This window comes from Oncorhynchus nerka, linkage group LG12 (genome assembly GCF_034236695.1).
Source record: "Oncorhynchus nerka isolate Pitt River linkage group LG12, Oner_Uvic_2.0, whole genome shotgun sequence".
NCBI classification, from domain to species: Eukaryota; Metazoa; Chordata; class Actinopteri; order Salmoniformes; family Salmonidae; genus Oncorhynchus; species Oncorhynchus nerka.
Window position 1 is genome coordinate 55,808,377 of NC_088407.1, and position 23,693 is coordinate 55,832,069.

The 23,693-nt window shown below is 44.4% G+C and overlaps 1 protein-coding gene across 3 annotated transcripts in view; it reads right to left on the reverse strand.

Moving 5' to 3' along the window:
- Positions 1–289: 289 nt before the first annotated feature.
- Positions 290–23,693, reverse strand: part of LOC115138393 (SR-related and CTD-associated factor 8-like) — a 42,188-nt gene continuing 18,784 nt past the window's right edge. For all 3 annotated transcript variants that reach the window (XM_029675210.2, XM_065025659.1, XM_029675212.2), the window contains exons 3-20: positions 13,223–13,267; positions 12,920–13,081; positions 12,472–12,622; positions 12,144–12,271; positions 11,566–11,748; positions 11,354–11,433; positions 10,443–10,542; positions 10,205–10,336; positions 9,592–9,704; positions 9,247–9,443; positions 8,580–8,680; positions 6,724–6,837; positions 6,255–6,411; positions 5,449–5,609; positions 3,895–4,033; positions 3,728–3,784; positions 3,344–3,556; positions 290–3,192 (exon numbers count right to left, since the gene is read on the reverse strand). In XM_029675210.2, coding sequence (XP_029531070.2) covers positions 977–3,192; positions 3,344–3,556; positions 3,728–3,784; positions 3,895–4,033; positions 5,449–5,609; positions 6,255–6,411; positions 6,724–6,837; positions 8,580–8,680; positions 9,247–9,443; positions 9,592–9,704; positions 10,205–10,336; positions 10,443–10,542; positions 11,354–11,433; positions 11,566–11,748; positions 12,144–12,271; positions 12,472–12,622; positions 12,920–13,081; positions 13,223–13,267 — 4,449 coding nt within the window. In that variant the 3' untranslated portion in view covers positions 290–976. The remainder of the gene's footprint in view (positions 3,193–3,343; positions 3,557–3,727; positions 3,785–3,894; positions 4,034–5,448; positions 5,610–6,254; positions 6,412–6,723; positions 6,838–8,579; positions 8,681–9,246; positions 9,444–9,591; positions 9,705–10,204; positions 10,337–10,442; positions 10,543–11,353; positions 11,434–11,565; positions 11,749–12,143; positions 12,272–12,471; positions 12,623–12,919; positions 13,082–13,222; positions 13,268–23,693) is intronic.

Genomic DNA, 23,693 nt, shown 5'->3' on the forward strand with positions numbered 1-23,693 from the left:
AAAAGCATAGGAAAGTACAGAGTGAGCAGAAACTAAGTCATAAACAAATGAAACCATGGTCGCAAACAACAAACTAAAGAGCGGTGTAGATAGAATAGATTGATGTCAAAGCACTGGCACGTGCCTGACATCCTGCCTGACTTCATGGGGTACGACAACATCAAGTCAATGGCTTAACTACTGCAGTGACACAGCTGTTTGTATGTCACACCACCGCAAAATGCATATAGCATCTGTGTAAAACATGACTCCACTGGTCCTGGGTCAGAAAATACACTCCTAAAGCATGTTAACAAACAAAGCATGTTTATTTCAAACTAAAACAGAATGCACCCAACATCCACCCTCTTATTTTGTTACGTTTTTTACTTTGTCCTTTGAATTCACTGCATTATGATGCACAAATCACAGACATTTATTTTAGGGATAACAGGTCATGTTTTTAATCTTTTAGGATGTTCCTTTTTAGAAGCAATTGTACTGGTCTCACTGTACGTAGGCTATATTCTGCTTATAGACAAGAAGCATATAGGACACCACAAAGGCATTCATTTAAAACGTTGCTGCAGCATAATTTAAAAGAAGAGACAAAACAGGCCAGCGACAGCTGTTTTCAAGTATTCCCTCATCTGGATTCAATCCATTGGAAACAGCCAGGATCCGTACACTCTTCCATAGGAAGGTCAACGCTCTTTTTCTCATTTACAATTCAAACATTTTGGCAAGCAATTTTCATTAAAAGTTCACCTTGCTTAAAATCGTGAGGGAGGCATAAAAAAAAGAAAAAAAAAGAAAACAAACAAAAAATCACCTACCATTTAATCAGCTAGCGAGCCATCTACTGAAGTACACGTTATGTGAGAGATAAAATCAATTGTTAGGTTATCAGACAATATTATGTGAAATTACTACCCAGGGTCCATTGGGTTGCTGACATGAGTACAGAGAAGAGACAACTTTACAAAATGATCTTTACCTACTGAGTGATGATTGTCCCCTCAGTGTCTGTTTTCTCTACCACTGGCTGTTTCTCAGCTTCCTCCATCGGCTCACTCAGTCCATTGTCTACATCCTTTGTGGAGGAGCAAGAGGCGACATGCTGCGAGGGATGCTGCTGGTCCAGGGGCTCCGGCAGGCATTGGGGCTCCACGGGGCTGTGTGTGAGGACCAGTGACATTGAGAGGGCAAGATTGGGGGACGGGGTAGTGGTGGGCTCAGCCACTGCGTCAGTGTCCATCCTCAACCATGTTCCATTGACCCACCGAGATGGAGGTTCTACCATGGGTTCAGGTTCTTTCATAGGTTCTTCCTGAGGTTTCCCTGACTCGTTGGCCCACCGGGGCTTCTCTGGCTCCCCCTGGGTGTCAGTGATCTCCTCTGGGGTGCGGGGGGCCTGTGGGAACAAGGCCTGGTGTGGGGACTGTGCACGTGATGATGACTGGCCCTGGGGAGGGGACTTTGTCTGGAAAGGGGAATGGGCAGGGTGCAGCAACTGGGCCTGAAGGGAAGCCTGGTTTTGGGGTGGTGACTGGTTCTGAGGAGAGGATTGGGTCTGGGGTGAGGACTCAGACTTGGGGGACACATGTGTCTGGGGAGAGGAATGGAATTCTGCCTGGGGCTTAGGACCGGGGCGAGCTCCATTCTTGGCTTGAGTTGGAAACTGGGTGAACTGGGGTGGAGCTTTAGGTGGAGACTGGGATGACTGGTGAGAGGTTAGAGGTGGAGACTGGGATGGAGCTTGAATAAGAGACTGGGATGGGGCTTGAAGAAGAGACTGGGATGGGGCTTGAAGAAGAGACTGGGATGGGGCTTGAAGAAGAGACTGGGATGGGGCTTGAAGAAGAGACTGGGATGGGGCTTGAAGAAGAGACTTGGTTGGGACATGAGATGTTGACCGAGTTAGGAGAGTTGGAGTTTGAAGCAGACCCGGTTTAGTTAGGAGTCCAGGTTTAGGTTGAAGCTTGGACTGTAGTTGCAGCAGGGCCTGAGGTTTGCCTTGGGTCAGGGAGAGGGTTGGGGTCAGGGTAGGAGTAGGGAGCAGGGGTTGTGGTAGAGGAAGAAGGGGTGTCCAGGCTCCACGCTTGTTACGTTCCCTCTCACGTTCCCTCTCCCGATCCTTCTCCCTCTCCTTTTCACGCTCTCTCTCCCGGTCACGCTCCTGCTCTCGTTCACGGTTGCCACGCTCACGGCCACGGTCCCTTTCTCTCTCGCGGTCCCTCTCCTTCTCACGGCTGTCTCTCTCACGCCGGTTGCCATTCATCTCCTTCCTGAAGTCAAAGTCCCTGTCCCGTTGCTGCCTGTCCCAAGGGCGCCGGCACTCATCCAAGTCCTGGGGCATGTCAGCATCAGTGAACTGTGCTGCAGCATCAACTCCACCACGACTCCACGCCGGGCCCCCTCCAACACCACCAGGACCACCAGTACATACTCCTCCTCCTACCCCTCCTACTGATCCAGCGCGGTTCTGGTTCTCAAAGCGGTTGGGAAAGTTCTGCCCTTGGTTAGAGCCAGGGCGCGCTTCCTGGAAGCCCTTGGAGACCGCGGCCGGAGAGCTGCGCATGTCACGCTCATCAAAGTCCCCTCTGAGTGGCCCCCAGCGACTCGAGGTCTGGGGGGTGAAGCCGGCGAGGGCCTGAAGCCGCCCTGCCACGCTGTCTCTAGCTGGCTCTCTCACTGGGGTCTGGAGCAGGGCAGGTCTGCCTCCGCCCAAACCCCCACCACCAGCTCCTCCACCCATGGACTCTCTGTGCTCAAGGGGAGGGGTCCTCAGTAGGCCTGTGCTCTGCTTCTCCTGGGGCGGAGGGAAGCGGTAGTCTTGGTCCCCTCCCTGCTGGCTATCGTCAGCTCCAGAGGAAGGCTCCTCCTCAGCCTTGGACATGCTTTCGTTTGGGGGGTTGGGCCCCCGGTTGAAGGCCTCCTCGGCCCTGTTGAAGCGTTCCATCTGGGAGGCCGCTCTGGCGCGTGCCTGGGCATGGAGGGACGCTTCCAGGAGGCTCTGTTGGGACAGGCCCTGCTGCATCAGGAGGGGGAACCGGGCACCGGCACCCTGGAGCATAGTAGGCCGGAGGTCCAGCGGCATCAGCCCAGGCATCCTCTGGCCAGGCAGGCCCTGCTGGTGCAGGGGGTGGGGAAGGGAAGCTGAGGGGTGCATCCCCAGAAGACCCATACCACGACTCATTGCATTCTGCATACCTAGAGAAAGAGGAACACTAAAGATTATTTAACAGTAAAAAGCAGGTCTTATCAGCGAAGTCTTGAGAATGTGAGAAGCTTTTCAAAAGTCATTAAGAACAAACAAAAGAAAGTCAAAACTTTCCTAGGTTATTGTTTGGTATCCTTTTACCTTGCAGTACTAACTCTGCAGCTGCATCCATGCCGTCAGCAGATTGGCCCATCTTGTCATTGGCTGCTTGCTGCGTCTGGACTCCAGGTTGAAGCTGGTTGAAGACCCCTTGTCCAGGGAGGGCAGAGGGCATGAAGCTCCCCGGGATAGTAGCTCCGTATGGGGAGTCCTTCATGCTGTCCTGAGCCTGCGACATGGAGGCCGGCACCAGAGCTGCAGGAGCGGAACAGAACATATAGGGCAGTATCTTTAAAATAAATCAATTATGTTTAAATAAAGCAAGTCGCTGGCTTCTTACAACAATTTAGGCAATATTTACTCCAAATGAAATGCATGTAATGACTTCTGACTTCTATAGACTCAGTCAGGTCATGCAGAACTTACATATAGGAGCTGAGCCCATGCCTGCTTGCTGAGGAACACCTGCTGTCTGCATGAAACCTACGGGAGGGAGAAACAACACACATTATCTGGATTTCTAAACAATATATATATATATTCTTTAATTCAATACTCTTCACTGGCAGCTGCATCCGACTGCTGTGTTTTACCTGGAGGAGGCTGGGAGGCGTTGAAACCCGCTCTGAGGTAAGGGGGCAGGGGGCCATAGCCTGGCGGGGGCATCGCCATGGAAACAGGGAAGGATGGAGGCACAAGACCCACGGCAGGGACAGCCTGAGCCACAGGGAGCTGAGAGGGAACAGACAGGGGAGTTTAAACTATTGAAATGAGGGATGAGATGAACATGCAATGATGTGCTGTGATTCCTGTAACATCGTTTAACAATCAAATCACAGAATGTAGAGGAACAATAGTTTCCCACTGATAATCAGGTTAAGACCAACACTGTGAAAAAATACAACAGCAACATTAAAATGGTCTGGCTGTTGAGATGTTATAGCTGACTGACGAGTTGAATAAGACCTTAATAAACCTGTGTGTGTGGGTAGGTATGCATGTCGGAGCTTAGTAGCAGGGATGAGCATTTGAAGTCATTTCACTATTCAAACAATATAATATATATTTTTCGGTCGGTTTCAGCAGAAGGATGGGGAGGGGCGAGAGAGAAGCAGGGGTGTGTGGGTGAGTGAGTGAGGCGCCATACTGGTTAGACAAACTTGTTCTTGCCATAGGTTATCAATCATACCATCTGATGGTGCGCGCCTGTCTTGACTGCATCAAATCACTGTAAAATAGCTAGCTAACTACAGTAGCCAGCTAGCTGAAGTACAACAATTCCATAGGAAACAACGGCCTACCTGTTGGTTGATCATTGTAGCTTACCCCTTCTCATTTAGCCAACTTAAATCCATCATTTTTATTCCCGTTTGCGTCGACTAGATATCTCCCACTTCACTTGCTACACATGGAGCCTCTGACTCTAGCGCCACTGATTGACTGACAATAACAACAAGATAAAAGTGTGTGTGGGCTGCCGGTGAGTCTTTATGGGGTACACTCATTAAAACTATTGTTTTATACAAATGTCATCGTCTGTCTTTCTAGGCTATATAGCAATGTCACATATTTTTATACGTTTTTTTTAGACAATGTCACTTCATTGTTAAAATAGGCCTATATATATGTATATTTGGGGTATTTAGTAAATCGAATACCAACGTCCGTTCAGATATTCAAATAACCAGGCATATCCCTACTTAGCAGACACAGATTAACTCTGAGGTGAGTTGAATACTAATTACCTAAACACTCCCCCCACCTACTGAGCCAAACCTTCTCACGAGGCCCACCCAAGAACAAAGAAACGGGCTGGGTATCCTGCATTCCCTCAACAACCCCATCACAAAGGAGTCAGGAAGAGAAACCTGAGGCCACTCTAAACACTTGAGGCTAAGCACCCCACAGACAGGGCAGGCAGCTAGCACTAATCACAGGAAGACTATGGTGTTCAGTTTCACACCACTGACTGGCCTCATGGTAGACGCTTAGTACAGAGGAAATGGTCATGTGAGGGGCCTGGTAAATTCCACCCTCTCACTCACTCACACACACATTTAAAGGATGATGAAAGCAATGCACAAAACAACATATTTATGCTTAAACGTTGAATGTTAGTTATTGTTAGATCTCTGAGGTTTGGGTACCTGTACAGGCATCATGGAGACCTGTTGGCTGAAGGCCTCCTGTTGGCTGAAAGCCGCTTGTTGGGTCTGTTGGGTGTTGGTGGCTGTCATGGGTTCAACGCTCACAGCCTGGCTCACAGCTTCCTTCATTGGCTCTGGCGCATTCTTGGCTGCTTCCCACTCTACAGTTAAAATAAAACAGAGGATTAGAGAATAAGATTGAATGTACGTGACTTGAATGTTCGTTTTTTGTTACTTTTATTTCTTATCCGTATTTTTTTTAAACTGCATTGTTGGTTAGGGGCTCAGTAAGTAAGCATTTCACTGTAAGGTCTACCTAAACCTGTTGTATTCAGCGCATTTGATTTGATGGTCACATCTACCCTGCCCTGCTGGGGTCTATTTATCCAGTGTCATGTTTCTCTGTGGGAAGTCCTTCTCTGATAAACCCAAATCGTAACAAAAATAAGCAAATGCCAGGAAATATGTTTAGTGTCAAGAGAGTTAATGTGTGTGGGTGAGAGAATGTGTCTCCTGTTTTTTTGTGTGTGTCCAGTGTGTGTGGGTGTGTGTGTCCAGTGTGTGCGTGCGTGTATATCCAGTGTGTGTGGGCGTGTATATCCAGTGTGTGTGTCTAGTGTGTGGGTGTGTATATCCAGTGTGTGTGTACAGTGTGTGTATATCCAGTGTGTGTGTGGGCATGTATATCCAGTGTGTGTGTCCAGTGTGTGTGTGTGTCTTTTGTTTGTTTATAAGTCATCTCTAGTGTTGATCCTGCGTGCCCTATATGACAGGGCATCAGCATGTAGCCTGCTGTGTCTGCTCACCGGCGTTGACAGTCTCCTGGTCGATCATGCCTCCCTCAGCAAAGCCGTCCAGGTCGTCCAACTTGACCTTCTCCCAGGGGATGTAGGTGACCCCCAGGTCCATGTCCCAGAACTGCTTATACTCCTGCTTCACTCCCTTATTCAGCGCCCACGCAATCTGAACACAGCAAGAGAACACACACATACATACAGAACATATTATTGTCAGGGGATGCATAAAAGAGCAGAAATATTGAGGCTATTTGATTCCCAACAGGAGAGAATAAAATATGTACCAGCTGGGTTGCTATGAGGTGAGTGGTATGGTAAGTGCGAAGCCCAATCATTTAAAAACATTACACACACAGGAGGACATGTCCTGACTGCAGCCAAATGGAAATCACATCACAGAACAACATGGAGCGGGGGGAACCTCGGCGGCATGGTATAAAAATGAGCAGGAACTGTAAGGAAATATAACGGACTTCACCTTGATAATCTTGGAGACGACCTTGAATGAACCAGTGCTGAGTTTCTGTCTGGCGCAGTAGGCATCCTGTCTGTGGACCATACAGATGTAGGCACAGCCACGAGGAGGGATCATCTATAGAAGGAAAGAGATAGAGGGATGTAGACAAAGAGTGGATGAAAGTAAGATGGTTAGGCAGTTAATAACCCACAGTAAACTCAGAATTTGCAAATAAAAAGTGCCTGCTCTGGCTTACAGAGCCAAGTTAGTCCTTTAACCTCTTCAACCTATGGGGACGCTATGTCATTATTGGATAAAAAGACGTGCCCGTTTTAAGCGCATTATTTTGTCACGAAAAGATGCTCGACTATGCATGGAATTGACAGCCTTGGAAAGACAAAACTCTGACGTTTCAAAACTGCAAAGATATTATCTGTGAGTGCCCCAGAACTAATGCTACAGGCGAAACCAAGATGAAGTTTCATACAGGAAATGCCCCAGATTCCGAAGGCGCTGTGTTCCAATGTCTCCTTATATGGCTGTGAATGCGGCAGGAATGAGCCTGCCCTTTCTGTCGTTTCCCCAAGGTGTCTGCAGCATTGTGACGTGTTTGTAGGCATATCATTGGAAGATTGACCATAAGAGACTACATTTACCTGGTGTCCCACCCGGTGTCCTGTGTCAAAATTATTGCGTAATCTGTAGGTCCATGCGCGTTCCAGTTCTTCAGAAGAGAAAGTCAACTGCCACGAAGGATTTTATCGTCGATAGATATGTGAAAAACACCTTGAGGATTGATTCTAAACATCGGTTTGCCATGTTTCTGTCGATATTATTAGTTAATTTGGAAAAAAGTTCGCGTTTTAATGACTTAATATATTTTAATTTTTTCTCCTTACCCAAACGTGATGAACAAAACGGAGCGATTAGTCGACACAAATAATATTTTTTGTAAAAACGGAACATTTGCTATCTAACTGAGAGTCTCCTCATTGAAAACATCTGAAGTTCTTCAAAGGTAAATGATTTTATTTTAATCCTTTTCTGGTTTTTGTGAAAATGTTGCATGCTGAAAGAGAGGCATAATCCTATGCTAGGCTATCAATACTGTTACACAAATGCTTGTTTAGCTATGGTTCAAAAGCATATTTTGAAAATCTGAGATGACAGTCTTGTTAACAAAAGGCTAAACTTGAGAGCAAATAGATTAATTTAATTTAATTTGCGATTTTCATGAATAGTTAATGTTGTGTTATGCTAATGAGCTTGCGGATAGATTTACACAATCCTGGATACAGGTTTTTTTTCGTAGCTAAACGTGACGCAGAAAACGGAGAGATTTGTCCTAAACAAATAATCTTTCAGGAAAAACTGAACATTTGCTATCTGAGAGTCTCATTGAAAACATCCGAAGTTCTTCAAAGGTAAATGATTTTATTTGAATGCTTTTCTGGTTTTTGTGAAAATGTTGCCTGCTGAATGCTAACGCTAAATGCTACGCTAAATGCTACGTTAGCTATCAATACTGTTACACAAATGCTTGTTTTGCAATGGTTGAGAAGCATATTTTGAAAATCTGAGATGACAGTGTTGTTAACAATAGGTTAAGCTTGAGAGCAAATAGATTAATTTCATTTCATTTGCGATTTTCATGAATAGTTAACGTTGCGTTATGGTAATGAGCTTGAGGCTGTAGTCACGATACCGGATCCGGGATGGCTCGACGCAAGAAGTTAAACTGGACACAGTTGTGATGATTCACATTTCCCTCAGGTCAGAGGTGACAAACGCCTGCTAAACCACATAACGAGCAGAGGTTAATGGAGTCAACTCAGGCTCACTCGGAGACAGAGAGAGAGAGAGGACGCTCTACTCACATTGATCGACTCAATCTGACCAAACTCTTCAAACAGGTTGGTGAGGTCCTGCGGACTGGCCTTCTTGTCCACCTGTCCCACCCACAGAGTGGTGCTGCACACTGAGGACAAGGTAGAGAGGAGGTGGTGGCTTAAATCATTAAAAAGGTGGTAAGTGTGCACCAAGTCTGGAACCAACAGGACCCTGAACATATTCTACCCCCAAGCCATAACACCGCTAAATAGTTAACCAAATAGCTACCCGGACTATCTGCATTGACCCCCCCCCTTTGCACTAACTCTTTTTGATCACATACCTGCTGCTACTGTTTATTATGCATCCTATTGCCGTACCTATATGTACATATCTACCTTAATTACCTCGTATCGACTCGGTACTGGTACCCCGTGTATCTAACCAAGTTATTCTTACTCATTGTGTATTTTTCTATAATTTTTTCCCCTCTGCTTTGTTGGGAAGGGCCCTTAAGTAAGCAATTCATTGTTAGTCTACACCGGTTGCTTACGAAGCATGTAACAAATAACATTTGATTAAAAACATATAAAGAAAGAAGTGACTGTGGACATTTCTATGATTAGGGCTACACAGAAACAGGGTAGGAGTTATTAGTCAAGGTGAAGGGGTCAGCGAAGAGGAAAAAGGTGCCGTATTGAAAGCTTGTATTACCACTGAGAAACCTGGATCGGATGGGAGGCAGTCCTTTCTTCTGGCGCTCTTTCTCTCGCTCGCGGGCTTCTTGTCTCTCGCTGGAGTAGGACCGCGACGACTTCCTCTTCCGCTCTCTGGAGCGTGACCGCGACCGCTTACGGTGTTTCCGTTTCCGAGAGCCTGACCGTGATCTGGACCGTCTCTTCCTGGGAGATCTAGAGTAGAGGGTTATTCTAAAGGTAATTGTGATGCCAGTAGTCGTGGTAAGATCAACATGGATGGTGGTGCTATAATCTGCGACTCTGCAAAGTGTCTCAGGTAGCCTTATGGACTGTTTCTCTCAGATTGGGTCCCTCGACTCACCTTGATCGTGACCTAGAACGTGTTCTTGACCGCGTGTCGACCGTCTTGGACTTCTTGTCCTCTGGTTCGAAGCGCTCTTCCTCCATCTCTGGCCCGTCATCCAGGTCCATGTCCTATAACACAGGCATCATTACAACGGAGCTCTACTTACAAAGACAACAGTGCTCGAACAATCGCAGAGATTATTTATTTATTATATATACACACACACACAGTCAAAAGTTTGGACATACCTACTCATTCAAGAGTTTCTATATTGTAGAATAATAGTGAAGACATCAAAACTATGAAATAACACATATAGAATCATGTAGTAACCAAAAAGTGTTCAACAAACTTTGGGGAATGCCAAGTGTGTCCAAAGCTGTCGTCAAGGGAAAGGTTGGCTACTTTGGACAATCTCAAATATAAAATATATTTTGATTTGTTCAACACTTTATTGGTTACTACATGATTCCATATGTGTTATTTCATAGTTTTGATGTCTTCACTATTATTCTACAATGTATACAAATAGTAAAAATAAAGAAAAACCCTGAGTATGTGTCCAAACTTTTGACTGGTACTGTAAATATTGGTTCAGCCAAAGTCAGTGAGGGAAACAAGGGCTTACCTGCTGCTGGTTGTCAATTGAGTCGTCCGTCTTGTTTTGCGGCGCCGTGTGCTGTGATTGGCTGCTGCTCTGTTGGGACATGGCCGTGTTCTCAGACCCAAATATTCCATCCTGCCCTTCCATGTTCATGGACTGGAAGAAAGTCAAAAGGTTACACTGTCAAGAGGGTTTCAATACATGGATATGACAGGCAAACGATAATTGACCCCATAAGTCTCTGGAGGTGATGTGTAGGTACCTTCTGCTGGTGCTCCATGAGCTGCTTCTGGAAGTGCTCCAGGTTCTGCTGCTGCAGCTGCTCAGCCAGCTGGTGGAAGATGGAGTCAGACACCATGGGCCTGGAGGGAGACGGGGAAGACAGACAGGGGAGACGGGTCAATAGTTCAGTTAACTACCGTTCCGTCACACAGGTAGAGGGCAGACAAAGTGCATACACACAACCGGTGACATGTTCCTGGGTTGTCCAACCTGGGCTCTCCAACCCTGTTCCTGGGTTGTCCAACCTGGGTTCTCCAACCCTGTTCCTGGGTTGTCCAACCTGGGTTCTCCAACCCTGTTCCTGGGTTGTCCAACCTGGGTTCTCCAACCCTGTTCCTGGGTTGTCCAACCTGGGCTCTCCAACCCTGTTCCTGGGTTGTCCAACCTGGGCTCTCCAACCCTGTTCCTGGGTTGTCCAACCTGGGCTCTCCAACCCTGTTCCTGGGTTGTCCAACCTGGGCTCTCCAACCCTGTTCCTGGGTTGTCCAACCTGGGCTCTCCAACCCTGTTCCTGGGTTGTCCAACCTGGGCTCTCCAACCCTGTTCCTGGGTTGTCCAACCTGGGCTCTCCAACCCTGTTCCTGGGTTGTCCAAACTGGGCTCTCCAACCCTGTTCCTGGGTTGTCCAAACTGGGCTCTCCAACCCTGTTCCTGGGTTGTCCAACATGGGTTCTCCAACCCTGTTTCTGGAGAGCTACCGTTGTGTAGGTTTTCACGCCAACCCTAATCTACAGCACCTGATTCTAATAATTAGTTGGTTGATAAACTGAATCAGGTTAGTTACAACTGAGGTTGGATTGAAAACCTACAGGAGGGTCACTCTCCAGGAACAGGGTTGGAAAGCCCTGTTCCAAAGGATCTTAGATGTTTTAGGTTGATGTTCACGCTTACATCTGGGATGATTGGGCGTCCTTTTTGGTGTCTTCAGAGCGTTCTGAATCGTTCCCAAAGTCAAAATGGCCCAACATTTTCTGCAACACATGGAGAAGACAATTATTAAAATACAGATCTGAGAGTCACGTAGTAATCACACAAAACATTCAAAAGTTAACAACCAAACATACTTCCATTCCATGTATGTGTCTGTGGCCTTGATATCTCACCTTGTTGAAGGAGGAGATCCTCTGCTCCAGGGGGTTGAGCTGCATGGGGTTGGCTGTGGCGGCTGCAGTGAGCTGGGCCGTCAGAGCCTGCAACTGGACCACCAGTCCTGCATCCAACGCCTGAAGCAGAGATGGCTGGGGCTTCTGCTGCTGCATTTGCAGGCTCTGCACCAGCTGCTGGAGCTGTTACACAGATACACAAACAGATAGACAGGGTTGGTTTTGTAAACAAAGGAGCATCAGAAAGGTCAGAAGTTCAAGATCAAAAGTATTAGTCTCCATTATACAGACTCAAGTTGAAACAAAAAAAAAGGGATACTGGGAGATTCTAGCAATTGAGTAGTTACTGTACCTCGAGACTTCATGTTACTGCGCTAATGCTAGTTAGTTTTGTGAGTCAATATTATCTCCAACTTCGGTCATAATGCACTCAAGAGTTCATCTGACTCTGGGTAAGAAAAACTTAATTGCCAGAATCTTGCAGTATCCCTTTAAAACATGACAACAATCTGAGCTGAGCTTCAAATTCGATATTGAATTGACAGGCTGAGGATCAGGGAGATGCTGTGCAGACCGACCTGTTGGCCGTGTGGACTCTGCAGGATCTGGGCCACAGCAGCTACAGTGTCTGTGTTGGAGAACTGTGACGCCCAGTCAGGCAGACTGGATACGATGTTGGCTGGGGTGGCCGGGGTCGCTGGTGTACCTAGACACAAACACAGAACATTAATCATGAGAAATCAATAACAACAAAACAAACATCTACATTTGAGGCTGATTAAAGAGCCAATACCTAAATCACAAGGCAGCCTCTGAGTATTTTGTGTCAGTTCAGGAGAGAGGACTATTTCGCCACTAGGTGTCAGTATAGAGCTATATGTCTTATGGATATGTTGTGTGACTGACCAGGCGTGTTGACTGCAGCATCTCGGCTGGTCATGACTGGGGTGACACTGGGAGGGGGAAGTCCTGCAGCCATGTCGAGCAACGGCTGGATGATGTCACTCTTGAAGACGGCGTTCTTCTGCCAGAGGTTGAGGACCCTGACAATCTTACTCTGGAACACAACGGACGGAAGAATAAGCTCCTAGACAAGATCCGACTGACACAAACAATTAAAACTAGACCCCTGCAGCGAATGAGTCTGTCTAAAAGTTAATGCTGTATACAAATTTAGAGTATGAAAATAACATATTCATTGTTAATATGGTTTTTCAAACAATGCTACAGACCAGATCTATCACTAACAGTACAGAGGATATGTGTAGTCAGAGCTAGAAGAGGAGGTGAAAGCTAGAACAGTGTTTCTGAATAGAGAAACCAGAGAGCTGTCTTTGTTCCCACTGTGACCCACCTTGTCATCTGAGGGGCAGCGGTAGAGATGTTGGAAGGTTCCGATGATGTTTTTGCTGAAGCGCGGGGCAAACACATCCTTGTCCTGGCCAAACTGGTGCCGTGACTGCCGCACGATGGAGTCCATGACATACAGGCCTGGGACCTTATACTCTGGCTTGCACTGTCAACACAACAAGGCTGTTTAGCGTCTGTGGGGTGAACGACCTATGATTGGCAAGTATCCCATTCATATGGGTAGCACAGATTTGTGTTCTATTTTACTCTGTTTGGGACTGGTAAAACTAAAAGAAGAGAAACTCACTTTCTGAACAAATTTTTCCACGCCCTGGACAACATGTTTGTAGTACTGAAAGAGAAGGGGGAAAAAAAATAAGAAAAGACGCCTGGTGACACCCCACCAAAACATAAACTACAAGCATCCCTGGAGACAAAGACCTGAAACTGGTAAAAGACAGCGGTTACAGCATTACCAACAGCAGTATCTGTGAAACCAAGAGCAATTACATTATGCCAAGTGACACAAACTAGGGATGGGTACTTGAAATAATTTCACTATTCGCAAAATATTGCAGCAGTGCAATTGGCAGGGAGTTTTACACGGGAGGGAGAGTGAAAGAGAGTAGCCATACAGACTCACGGTATTTAGACAAAATTATAGATTCCATTTGTTATGTAGGCTACCTGGGCGGCAGGTAGCCTAGTGGTTAGAGCGTTGGACTAGTAACCGAAAGGTTGCAAGATCGAATCCCCGAGCTGACAAGGTAAAAATCTGTTGTTCTACCCCTGAACAAGGCAGTTAACCCACTGTTCCCCAGTAGGCCGTCATTGAAAATAAGAATTTCTTCTTAACTGACCTGCCTAGTTAAATAAAGGTAAAATAAAAAATCCTATCTGGTAGTGCATCCATCAAATTGATGTAAAGAAGCTAGCTATGTCAGCCAGCTAGCTGGCTACCTAAGCTAAAGGCTATTTTGCTGATCTTCCTGTCCTCGGCTTCCCATCCTTGTAGTTGTTGCCAACTCCTCATCTAACTAATTCCGTAAATTGTAATTGACAAGAGATTTCCAACGTTGGAGCCATTGACTAGACAGTGCCACTTTTATTGGCCGACAACAACAAATGTGTGAAACCCATGTAGGCTACTACAGTATGTATTTTTACGGGGCTCACATCATAAAATCCACAATCAAAAGTTAGCTGTTTTACTGAATTAAGAATTTCAAATGCCATGGTATATCCCATGGTCTTAAGGACGTTAAACGTGTCAATTCCAACTGCACTGATCGGTTGAGGGACGAGCGTCGCGGAGGAGTGACACCATCTGACGTGAGATTGTGTAGCAATGTCACATAGATCACTTAATTTAGACAAAGCCTTTTCATTGTTAAAATACACCTATGATTTTTCTTTCTTCAAAAATGAATAGCAGCCCCATCCCTGAATAACAAGCAAGGGCTGCATCCACATTAGGGCTACATTAGTTGATTAATATTTGCGTAATGAATTACAGTACATGACCAAAAGTATGTGGACACCTGCTCGTCAAACACCTGCTCGTCTCCATCCAAAATCAAGGGCATTAATATGGAGTTGTCCACCCTTTGCTGCTGTAACAGCCTCCGCTCTTCTGGGAAGGCTTTCCACTAGATGTTGGAACATTGCTGAAGGGACTTGCTTCCATTCAGCCACAAAAGCATTAGTTAGTCCGGGCACTGATGTTGGGCGATTAGGCCTGGCTTGCAGTCGGCATTCCAATTCATCCCAAGGGTGTTTGATGGGGTTGAGGTCAGGGCTCTGTGCAGGCCAGTCAAGTTCTTCCACATTGATCTCGACAAACCATTTCTATATGGACATTGCTTTGTGCACGGGGGCATTGTCATGCTGAAACAGGAAAGGGCCTTCCCCAAACTGTTGCCACAAAGTTGGAAGCACAGAATCGTCTAGAATGTCATTGTACGATGCAGCGTTAAGATTTCGCTTAAATGGATCAAAGGGGCCTAGCCTGAACCATGAAGAACAGCCCCAGACCATTATTCCTCCTCCACAAAATGTTACAGTTGGAGCTATGTGTTTGGCAAGTAGCGTTCTCCTGGCATCCGCCAAACCCAGATTCATCCGCCAGACAGGGAAGCGTGATTCATCACTCCAGAGAACGCGTTTCCACTGCTCCGTAGTCCAATGTCGGCGAGCTTTACACCACCCTAGCCAACGCTTGGCATCGTGCATGGTGATCTTGTGTGCGGCTGCTGAGCCATGGAAACCCATTTCACGAAGCTCCCGACAAACAGTTATTGTTCTGACGTTGCTTCCAGGCGCAGTTTGGAACTCAGTACTGAGTGTTGCAACCAAGGACAGAGGACTTTTTCGAGCTACACGCTTCAGCACTTGTTGGTCCCGTTCTGTGAGCTTGTGTGGCCTACCACTTCGCGGCCGAGTTGTTGTTGGAAAGGTGGCATCCTATGACGGTGCCACGTTGAAAGTCACTGAGCTCTTCAGTAAGGCCATTCTACTGCCAATCTTCGTTTTTTGCGATTGCATGGCAGTGTGCTCAATTGTATACACCTGTCAGCAACGGGTGTGACTGATATAGTCTAATGTACTAATTTGAAGGGGTATCCACGTACTTTTGATTATATAGTGTACTTTTGATTATATAGTGTATTTTGGAAAATACTGTGAAAATCTTGGGATACATCACAAAAACAATTAATTGGGAATTAAATCGATTTCATGTTTTCCTTCCAAAACTACGGTATAGGCTAAATAGGCTTATATCTTGATGTCTCAGTCTAGCTAGGCCTATTTCTCGTGCCTTGAAGGGGAAAACACGAGAAGACCAAATAACTGATTCACAATAGGAGAAAATCAAGTTGACCAATGAAAAACAGAAGTTATACATTGGCATTGACCCAATGCAATATGCACTGTTGAAAGTAAGGTCATTCCTTTGCATTCAAGCCATGTTCTCAGCTGCCTGCCACCATATTAAAGAGGAATTGATTCATTTGATTAATTGGTGCTGTAAGTGTTTAGGCAACACGCTGGTACGGAGGGGAGGAATGGTGGGGACTGCAAAGACCTTTGGGGTGACTAAAGTGTATGCAGAGAGGTAGGCTATGCTGTCTTAGACAGGGTTATTGAAGACTCCACAGAACAGTGGTCTGGAGGATTGTGCAGAATCATTTCACAAGGCTTATAACACCACAAATAGAGAGAAAGAGGGAGAATAAGAATGAAGGAGTGAATGGGAACATCACCAAATAGAGGAATTGCACACCGTCATGTGTTTGAATGAGCGAATCGTTCAATTTCTTTGCCTCATCCAGAGTTAATAGATACTTGCCGACTCGTGATGCACTACACCTGTCCCATTACAGCTAGTGATGTAGGTTTACTACAGTGCGGCTGGGATAAAAATATTAAGGAAAGCAAAAAAAAACAATAACTGACTTCAGCGCTCAACTACTGCGCTTATGGCCAACAGGTGTAATAGTATTCATCAGTGAACACCCCGTGAGGTGAAGCAAAAGGCACATTCCCATATTGGGGATGTAAATAAATAAAAATAGGCTACACCTTTCTTATCTAATCATGATTCCCTGCCCATCCATCCCTTCTACTCTCTTTACACACACAGTAACATGTTCACCCATCTTATTACACTCAAATCTACAGTGCAACATTTACTTGATAATTGAAAGCTCTCAATAGATTGTGTGAAAGGTATAACAAGTGATTCATACATACAAGGTAAGCACATCAGGCAAAAGTGGACCACAGGGCCAAATGGGATAAGTGGTGCCATGCAACACTAGCAGAACTGCTAGCAGATGGCGCTAAATGCAATTTATTCCTCCAGATTACAGAACAAAGTATTTCTACGGGTTGCCTATACTTTGACAAACATGCATTGCAGTGCGGGGCACTTTGGACACACGAAGGAGCTATAAAAAGTACAAAAGAAATATTACTTCGATACCATGTCCTGCATATCTTTCTTAGAGCTAGTAGTGGGTCTATATTTTGCACTGTGACATCTCCAAGGCTGTGACAGCAAATATACATTTCAGTCATCTGCACACATTCTGCAAGCAAGTTCACATCCATTCTCAGGGTCAAGTCAGAGCTGCTAGACGTCATATAAGACCAGTTAATATTACTAATATTTGTTTTCATTTGCAAACAGAAATGGAGGCACACACAAGAAAAGTATCTTTGTCTCACCGAAGCAAATACATTAAACACATAATACTAGTGAGTGAAACTCCCAACATGGTAGCCATATATATATAATAGCCAGGCTACATTGAGGGAGGGTTTTGAATGGGGCCCAAACGCAAGCATTGAAAACTTGAGACAGACACTGCTCACAGATGCTTTATAACAATAGGATTAAGGAATGATTCAACCTATCAGTTGCCCGAGTTGTTCAACTACAACCTCTATAGGCCATTCAAAAAATGTTTATGTTCAAATGACTAAACCAATGAAGCCGATAACATGTAGGCTAAATGAGCTCATAGCCCTGTCTGAAACTAGTTCAGTGTCAGTGAGCCAAAAAGACAGAGCTCCAATCACCCCAGCAACACAACACGGTCAGAAAGCTATGAGTTGTACGTACATTCTTCAATACATGGCCAAATTTGCACAGAATGGGGTTTGTCCAGTTTAAGTCCTAATGATTTCTAGTGTGTGAAAATAGTAGGCCTACATTTCTTAGTCAATCCTGCCAATGTTATTTGTACCTGGGTTTCTAAACTTGTAATGCAAGGCAGCATAGCCAAAGTTGTGTATCCCTACCCAAGTTGTTTATCCCTACCCAAGTTGTTTATCCCTACCCAAGTTGTGTATCCCTACCCAAGTTGTTTATCCCTACCCAAGTTGTGTATCCCTACCCAAGTTGTTTATCCCTACCCAAGTTGTTTATCCCTTGTGTATCCCCCAAGTTGTGTATCCCTACCAAGTTGTTTATCCCTACCCAAGTTGTGTATCCCTAAAGTTGTTTATCCCTACCCAAGTTGTTTATCCCTACCCAAGTTGTCCCTACCCAAGTTGTGTATCCCTAACCAAGTTGTTTATCCCTACCCAAGTTGTTTATCCCTACCCAAGTTGTGTATCCCTACCCAAGTTGTTTATCCCTACCCAAGTTGTTTATCGCTACCCAAGTTGTTTATCCCTACCCAAGTTGTGTATCCCTACCCAAGTTGTTTATCCCTACCCAAGTTGTGTATCCCTACCCAAGTTGTTTATCCCTACCCAAGTTGTGTATCCCTACCCAAGTTGTGTATCCCTACCCAAGTTGTGTATCCCTACCCAAGTTGTTTATCCCTACCCAAGTTGTTTATCCCTACCCAAGTTGTGTATCCCTACCCAAGTATCCCTACCCAAGTTGTTTATCCCTACCCCCTAACCAAGTTGTTTATCCCTACCCAAGTTGTTTATCCCTACCCAAGTTGTTTATCCCTACCCAAGTTGTGTTGTGTATCCCTACCCAAGTTGTTTATCCCTACCCAAGTTGTTTATCCCTACCTAGTATCCCTACCCAAGTTGTTTATCCCTACCCAAGTTGTTTATCCCTACCCAAGTTGTTATCCCTACCCAAGTTGTTTATCCCTACCCAAGTTGTGTATCCCTACCCAAGTTGTTTATCCCTACCCCCAAGTTGTTTATCCCTACCCAAGTTGTGTATCCCTACCCAAGTTGTTTATCCCTACCCAAGTTGTTATCCCTACCCAAGTTGTGTATCCCTACCCAAGTTGTGTATCCCTACCCAAGTTGTGTATCCCTACCCAAGTTGTTTATCCCTACCCAAGTTGTTTATCCCTACCCAAGTTGTGTATCGCTACCCAAGTTGTTTATCCCTACCCAAGTTGTTTATCCCTACCCAAGTTGTGTATCCCTACCCAAGTTGTTTATCCCTACCCAAGTTGTGTATCCCTACCCAAGTTGTGTATCCCTACCCAAGTTGTGTATCCCTACCCATGTTGTTTATCCCTACCCAAGTTGTTTATCCCTACCCAAGTTGTGTATCCCTACCCAAGTTGTGTAACCCTACCCAAGTTGTTTATCCCTACCCAAGTTGTGTATCCCTACCCAAGTTGTGTATCCCTACCCAAGTTGTGTATCCCTACCCATGTTGTTTATCCCTACCCATGTTGTGTATCCCTACCCATGTTGTTTATCCCTACCCAAGTTGTTTATCCCTACCCAAGTTGTGTATCCCTACCCAAGTTGTGTATCCCTACCCAAGTTGTTTATCCCTACCCAAGTTGTTTATCCCTACCCAAGTTGTGTATCCCTACCCAAGTTGTGTATCCCTACCCAAGTTGTTTATCCCTACCCAAGTTGTGTATCCCTACCCAAGTTGTTTATCCCTACCCAAGTTGTTTATCCCTACCCAAGTTGTTTATCCCTACCCAAGTTGTTTTTCCCTACCCAAGTTGTTTTTCCCTACCCAAGTTGTTTTTCAGTCAAGTATTGTAGCACAAACTGCACACTATGTGGGGCAACAGAACTGCCATATAATTTAGGCTAGGTTTACTTACCCTATCATCATCATGTTCTGGGAATAAATCACATTCTCAAATGGCTGAACAAACTTCAAATTCACGCAACTCAAATGTTTGCAAAACATCTCAAACGGACATCAATGCATGGTTTAGGCCCGACTTCTCAGTGCACAAATTAGGCTAGATTTTTGGGGATTTTAAATGAACATACCCTATTATCCCATAAGAACACACAGAAAAAAAGCATTATGGAAACTTCGATACAAGTGGCAAGTAGAGAAGCAATAACCAGAAAACGTACTCACTCAAAACACACAAATGTTGAGTGTATAATGACATGAGTCTATTTGCAATTGGAAAAGCTAGGCCTTATCTTTACATTACGTTGGAAATCTGGACCGAAAACCTGAGCAAACTGGGTTACATTGAAAAAATGTTACTCCTTTAAAATTCCCCCACAATATCTGTACCGAAATGGGCCAATTAGGCTACAGTCACAAACAGCGGGGGGGGGGGGGGAAGGAAAATGGTGCTGGGAGTGACGGAGAACATACTCTTGCTTTCAACAAATGTGTTAGACAGGATATGTCTACAATGACTGACAGTGAATGTGTAGACATGCCTAGCATGTAATTCAATGCTAGCAAAGTTGTAAATAAAACACAATACCAATAAAACTGAACAGGGGCCCGTTTGACTGATGCATTGGTAGGCCATATCGATATCAGTCAACTCTGAATGGGTTATTGTTGCTCATGTATTTCTTCAGTGACATGTTGGGTGCAAAAAAACCTCTGTGGCAACTAGGCCTACAGTCCAGTAAAAACACTGATTAAAACGTTATGGTCATGGAATAGGCTATTTGGTGCAACATCATAGCACTCAAGACACAGTTTGCCACTCTCTGTAGGCCGGTATATCATTCCCCCCCAGGCTAGAATAAGACTGGGCTAGGGAGAGATCGTGTGTCAAATGTCAAGATGACATTCAGACTGCAATCTTGGTACACACTCATTTTCAAAGACATGAGCAACAGAGTTGACTGATATCAACCTATAAATGAAGGCCATTAATCAAACGAGACCCACTAACGGAGAGTAAACACTGTGTTGTCTTATGGGGCTTCCTATAAAGAAATGGGACCAACGTGTGACACTGGGATGAACATTTAAAAATGTTTCGAAATTAAAATAAGAATTTATGCAATTCCAAATGAATACATAGAGGAATAAAAGTGAATATATGCAAATGTACCCTTAAATTCAGCTATACAACAACATAGGACTATACATCCTTTAAGCCGGGCTCAAACAGATATTGGCAAGTCAAATTCAAGGACTTTCAGGAACTATTTCAAGCGATTAATTGTAATTTTCAAGGACCTCAACCTTATACAATTGTATCATTTATATAATTGTACATACAGTGCAGTCGGAAAGTATTCAGATCCCTTGACTTCTTCCACATTTTGTTTACGTTACAGCCATATTCTAAAATGTATACAAATATTCCCCCCCCCTCAATCTACACACAACACCTCATGACAAAGCAAAAACAGGTTTTTAGAAACTTTAGCAAATGTATTAAAAATAAACTGAATATCACATTTACATACAGTTGAAGTCGGAAGTTTAGTCTACACTCCACAAATTTCTTGTTAACAAACTATCGTTTTGGCAAGTCGGTTAGGAGATCTACTTTGTGCATGACAAGTCATTTTTCCAACAATTGTTTACAGACAGATTATTTCACTGTATCACAATTCCAGTGGGTCAGAAGTTTACATACACTAAGTAGACTGTGCCTTTAAACAGCTTCGAAAATTCCAGAAAATGTCATGGCTTTAGATGCTTCTGATAGGCTAATTGACATCATTTAAGTGAATTGGAGGTGTACCTGTGGATGCATTTCAAAGCCTACCTTCAACCTCAGTGCCTCTTTGCTTGACATTATATGGAAAATCAAAAGAAATCAGTCAAGACACCAGAAAAAAAACTTTGTAGACCTCCACAAGTCTGGTTCATCCTTGGGAGCAATTTCCAAATGCCTGAAGGTACCACGTTCATCTGTACAAACAATAGTACACAAGTATAAACACCATGGGACCATGCAGCCGTCACACCGCTCAGGAAGGAGATGCATTCCGTCTCCTAGAGGTGAACGTACTTTGGTGTGAAAAGTGCAAATAAATCCCAGAACAACAGCAAAGGACATAAGATGAAGATGCTGGAAGAAACAGGAACAAAAGTATCTATATCCACAGTAAAACGAGTCCTATATCGACATAACCTGAAAGGCCGCTCAGCAAAGAAGAAGCCACTGCTCCTAAACTGACATAAAAAAAATCCAGACTACAGTTTGCAACTGCACATGGGGGACAAAGATTGTAGTTTTTTGGAGAAATGCCCTCTGGTCTGATGAAAAAAAAATAGAAATGTTTGGCCATAATGACCATCATTATGTTTAGAGGAAAAAGGGGGAGGCTTGCAAGCCGAAGAACATCATCCCAAACGTGACGCACGGGTTGGCAGCATCATGTTATGGGGGTGCTTTGCTGCAGGAGGGACTGGTGCACTTCACAAAAAATATGTCATCATGAGGTAGGAAAATGTGGATATATTGAAGCAACATCTCAAGACATCAGTGAGGAAGTTAAAGCCTGGTCGCAAATGGGTCTTCCAAATGGACCAGAGAATCTCTTTAATCATGGTCTGAAAGTCTTTATGTGCCTTTTGGCAAACTCCAGAGCTCTGTCAGAGTGACCCTCTGGTTCTTGGTCACCTCTCTGACCAATGCCCTTCTCCCCTGATTGCGCAGTTTAGCTGGGTGGCTAGCTCTCGGAAAAGTCTTGGTGGTTTCAAACTTCTTCCATTTAAGAATGATGTAGACCACTGTGTTCTTGGGGACCTTCAATGCTGCAAACATTTTTTTGGTACCCTTCCCCAGATCTGTGCCTCGACACAATCCTGTCTTGGAGCTCTACGGACAATTCCTTCGACTTAAAGTCTTGGTTTCTGCTCTGACATGCACCGTCAACTGTGGGACCTTATATAGACAGGTGTGTGCCTTTCCAAATCATGTCCAATCAATTGAATTTACCACAGGTGGACTCCAATCAAGTTGTAGAAACATCAAGGATGATCAATGGAAACAGGATGCACCGGAGCTCAATTTCGAGTCTCATAGCAAAGGGTCTGAATACTTATGTAAATAAGGCATCAGATTTCTTATTTTTTATACATTTGCAAACATTTCTTGTTTTCACTTTGTCATTATGTGTTATTGTTTGTAGAATACTGAGGATTTTAAAAATCCATTTTAGAATAATGCTGTAATGTAAACAAAATGTGGAAAAAGGTCAAGGGGTCTGAATACTTTCTGAAGGCACTGTACAGGACCTAATATAGATCTCCCTGCCCCACAAAAGCATGCAAAAAAGTGAAGAGAAAAAAGTAGGCCATTACCACTAAGAATAATGCATGTTTTAGGCCTTGCCAATGCATTGATATTCAAATTATTATTACATACTAAAATATGTGAGAATAATGTGAGCATCACCTGACTAAATAAATTGAACGCATACACAGCGATTTTTCTGTTGCATTAATCTCACTATTTGAATCTCACCTTCGCCGTTTTTAAAATCAGTAAGTGACAAAAAAACTAAGTTTTTTTTAAATGGAAGGTTTTGTATGGAAAGCCAACAGATGAGGGCATTATGAGGATGACAACAACTTCAACAGTAGCTTCAACAGTAGCTGCAAATTCAGGTTGGCTACTTCAAGCCCCTTGTATTGTTTAAAATTGTAGGTGGACCATGGAAAACAAAATGTATTTGTCATGTTATTTCATTATCCGATAATACTGTTAATAAGCCCACTTGGCTATGTAATTTGTGGTCATTATATCTAGAATAATTAATAGGAAGAGTGTTGGGTGTTGCGCAATAATCTATCCTACACAACTGTGCTCAGAAGACTGTCCAATCTGAGGTACAAAAACATGAACACATTACCTTGATGCGTTCTCTGGTAAATCTAACGAGACCCTGATGGAAATTATGCAGACAACAGATGATCAACATCAATTCGCTAGGGATATTAGATCCAACGTGGATCCAGGAACACCGGTGTAACGAATCAGACATTCCTTCTTTGCATCGCATGCGCTATCACAACAGCTGTTCATCATTGGAATATCAATCGAAAGATTCCTTCCTGGATCAGATGATGTGTGAAAATAATCACAGCGTAACTATTCAGC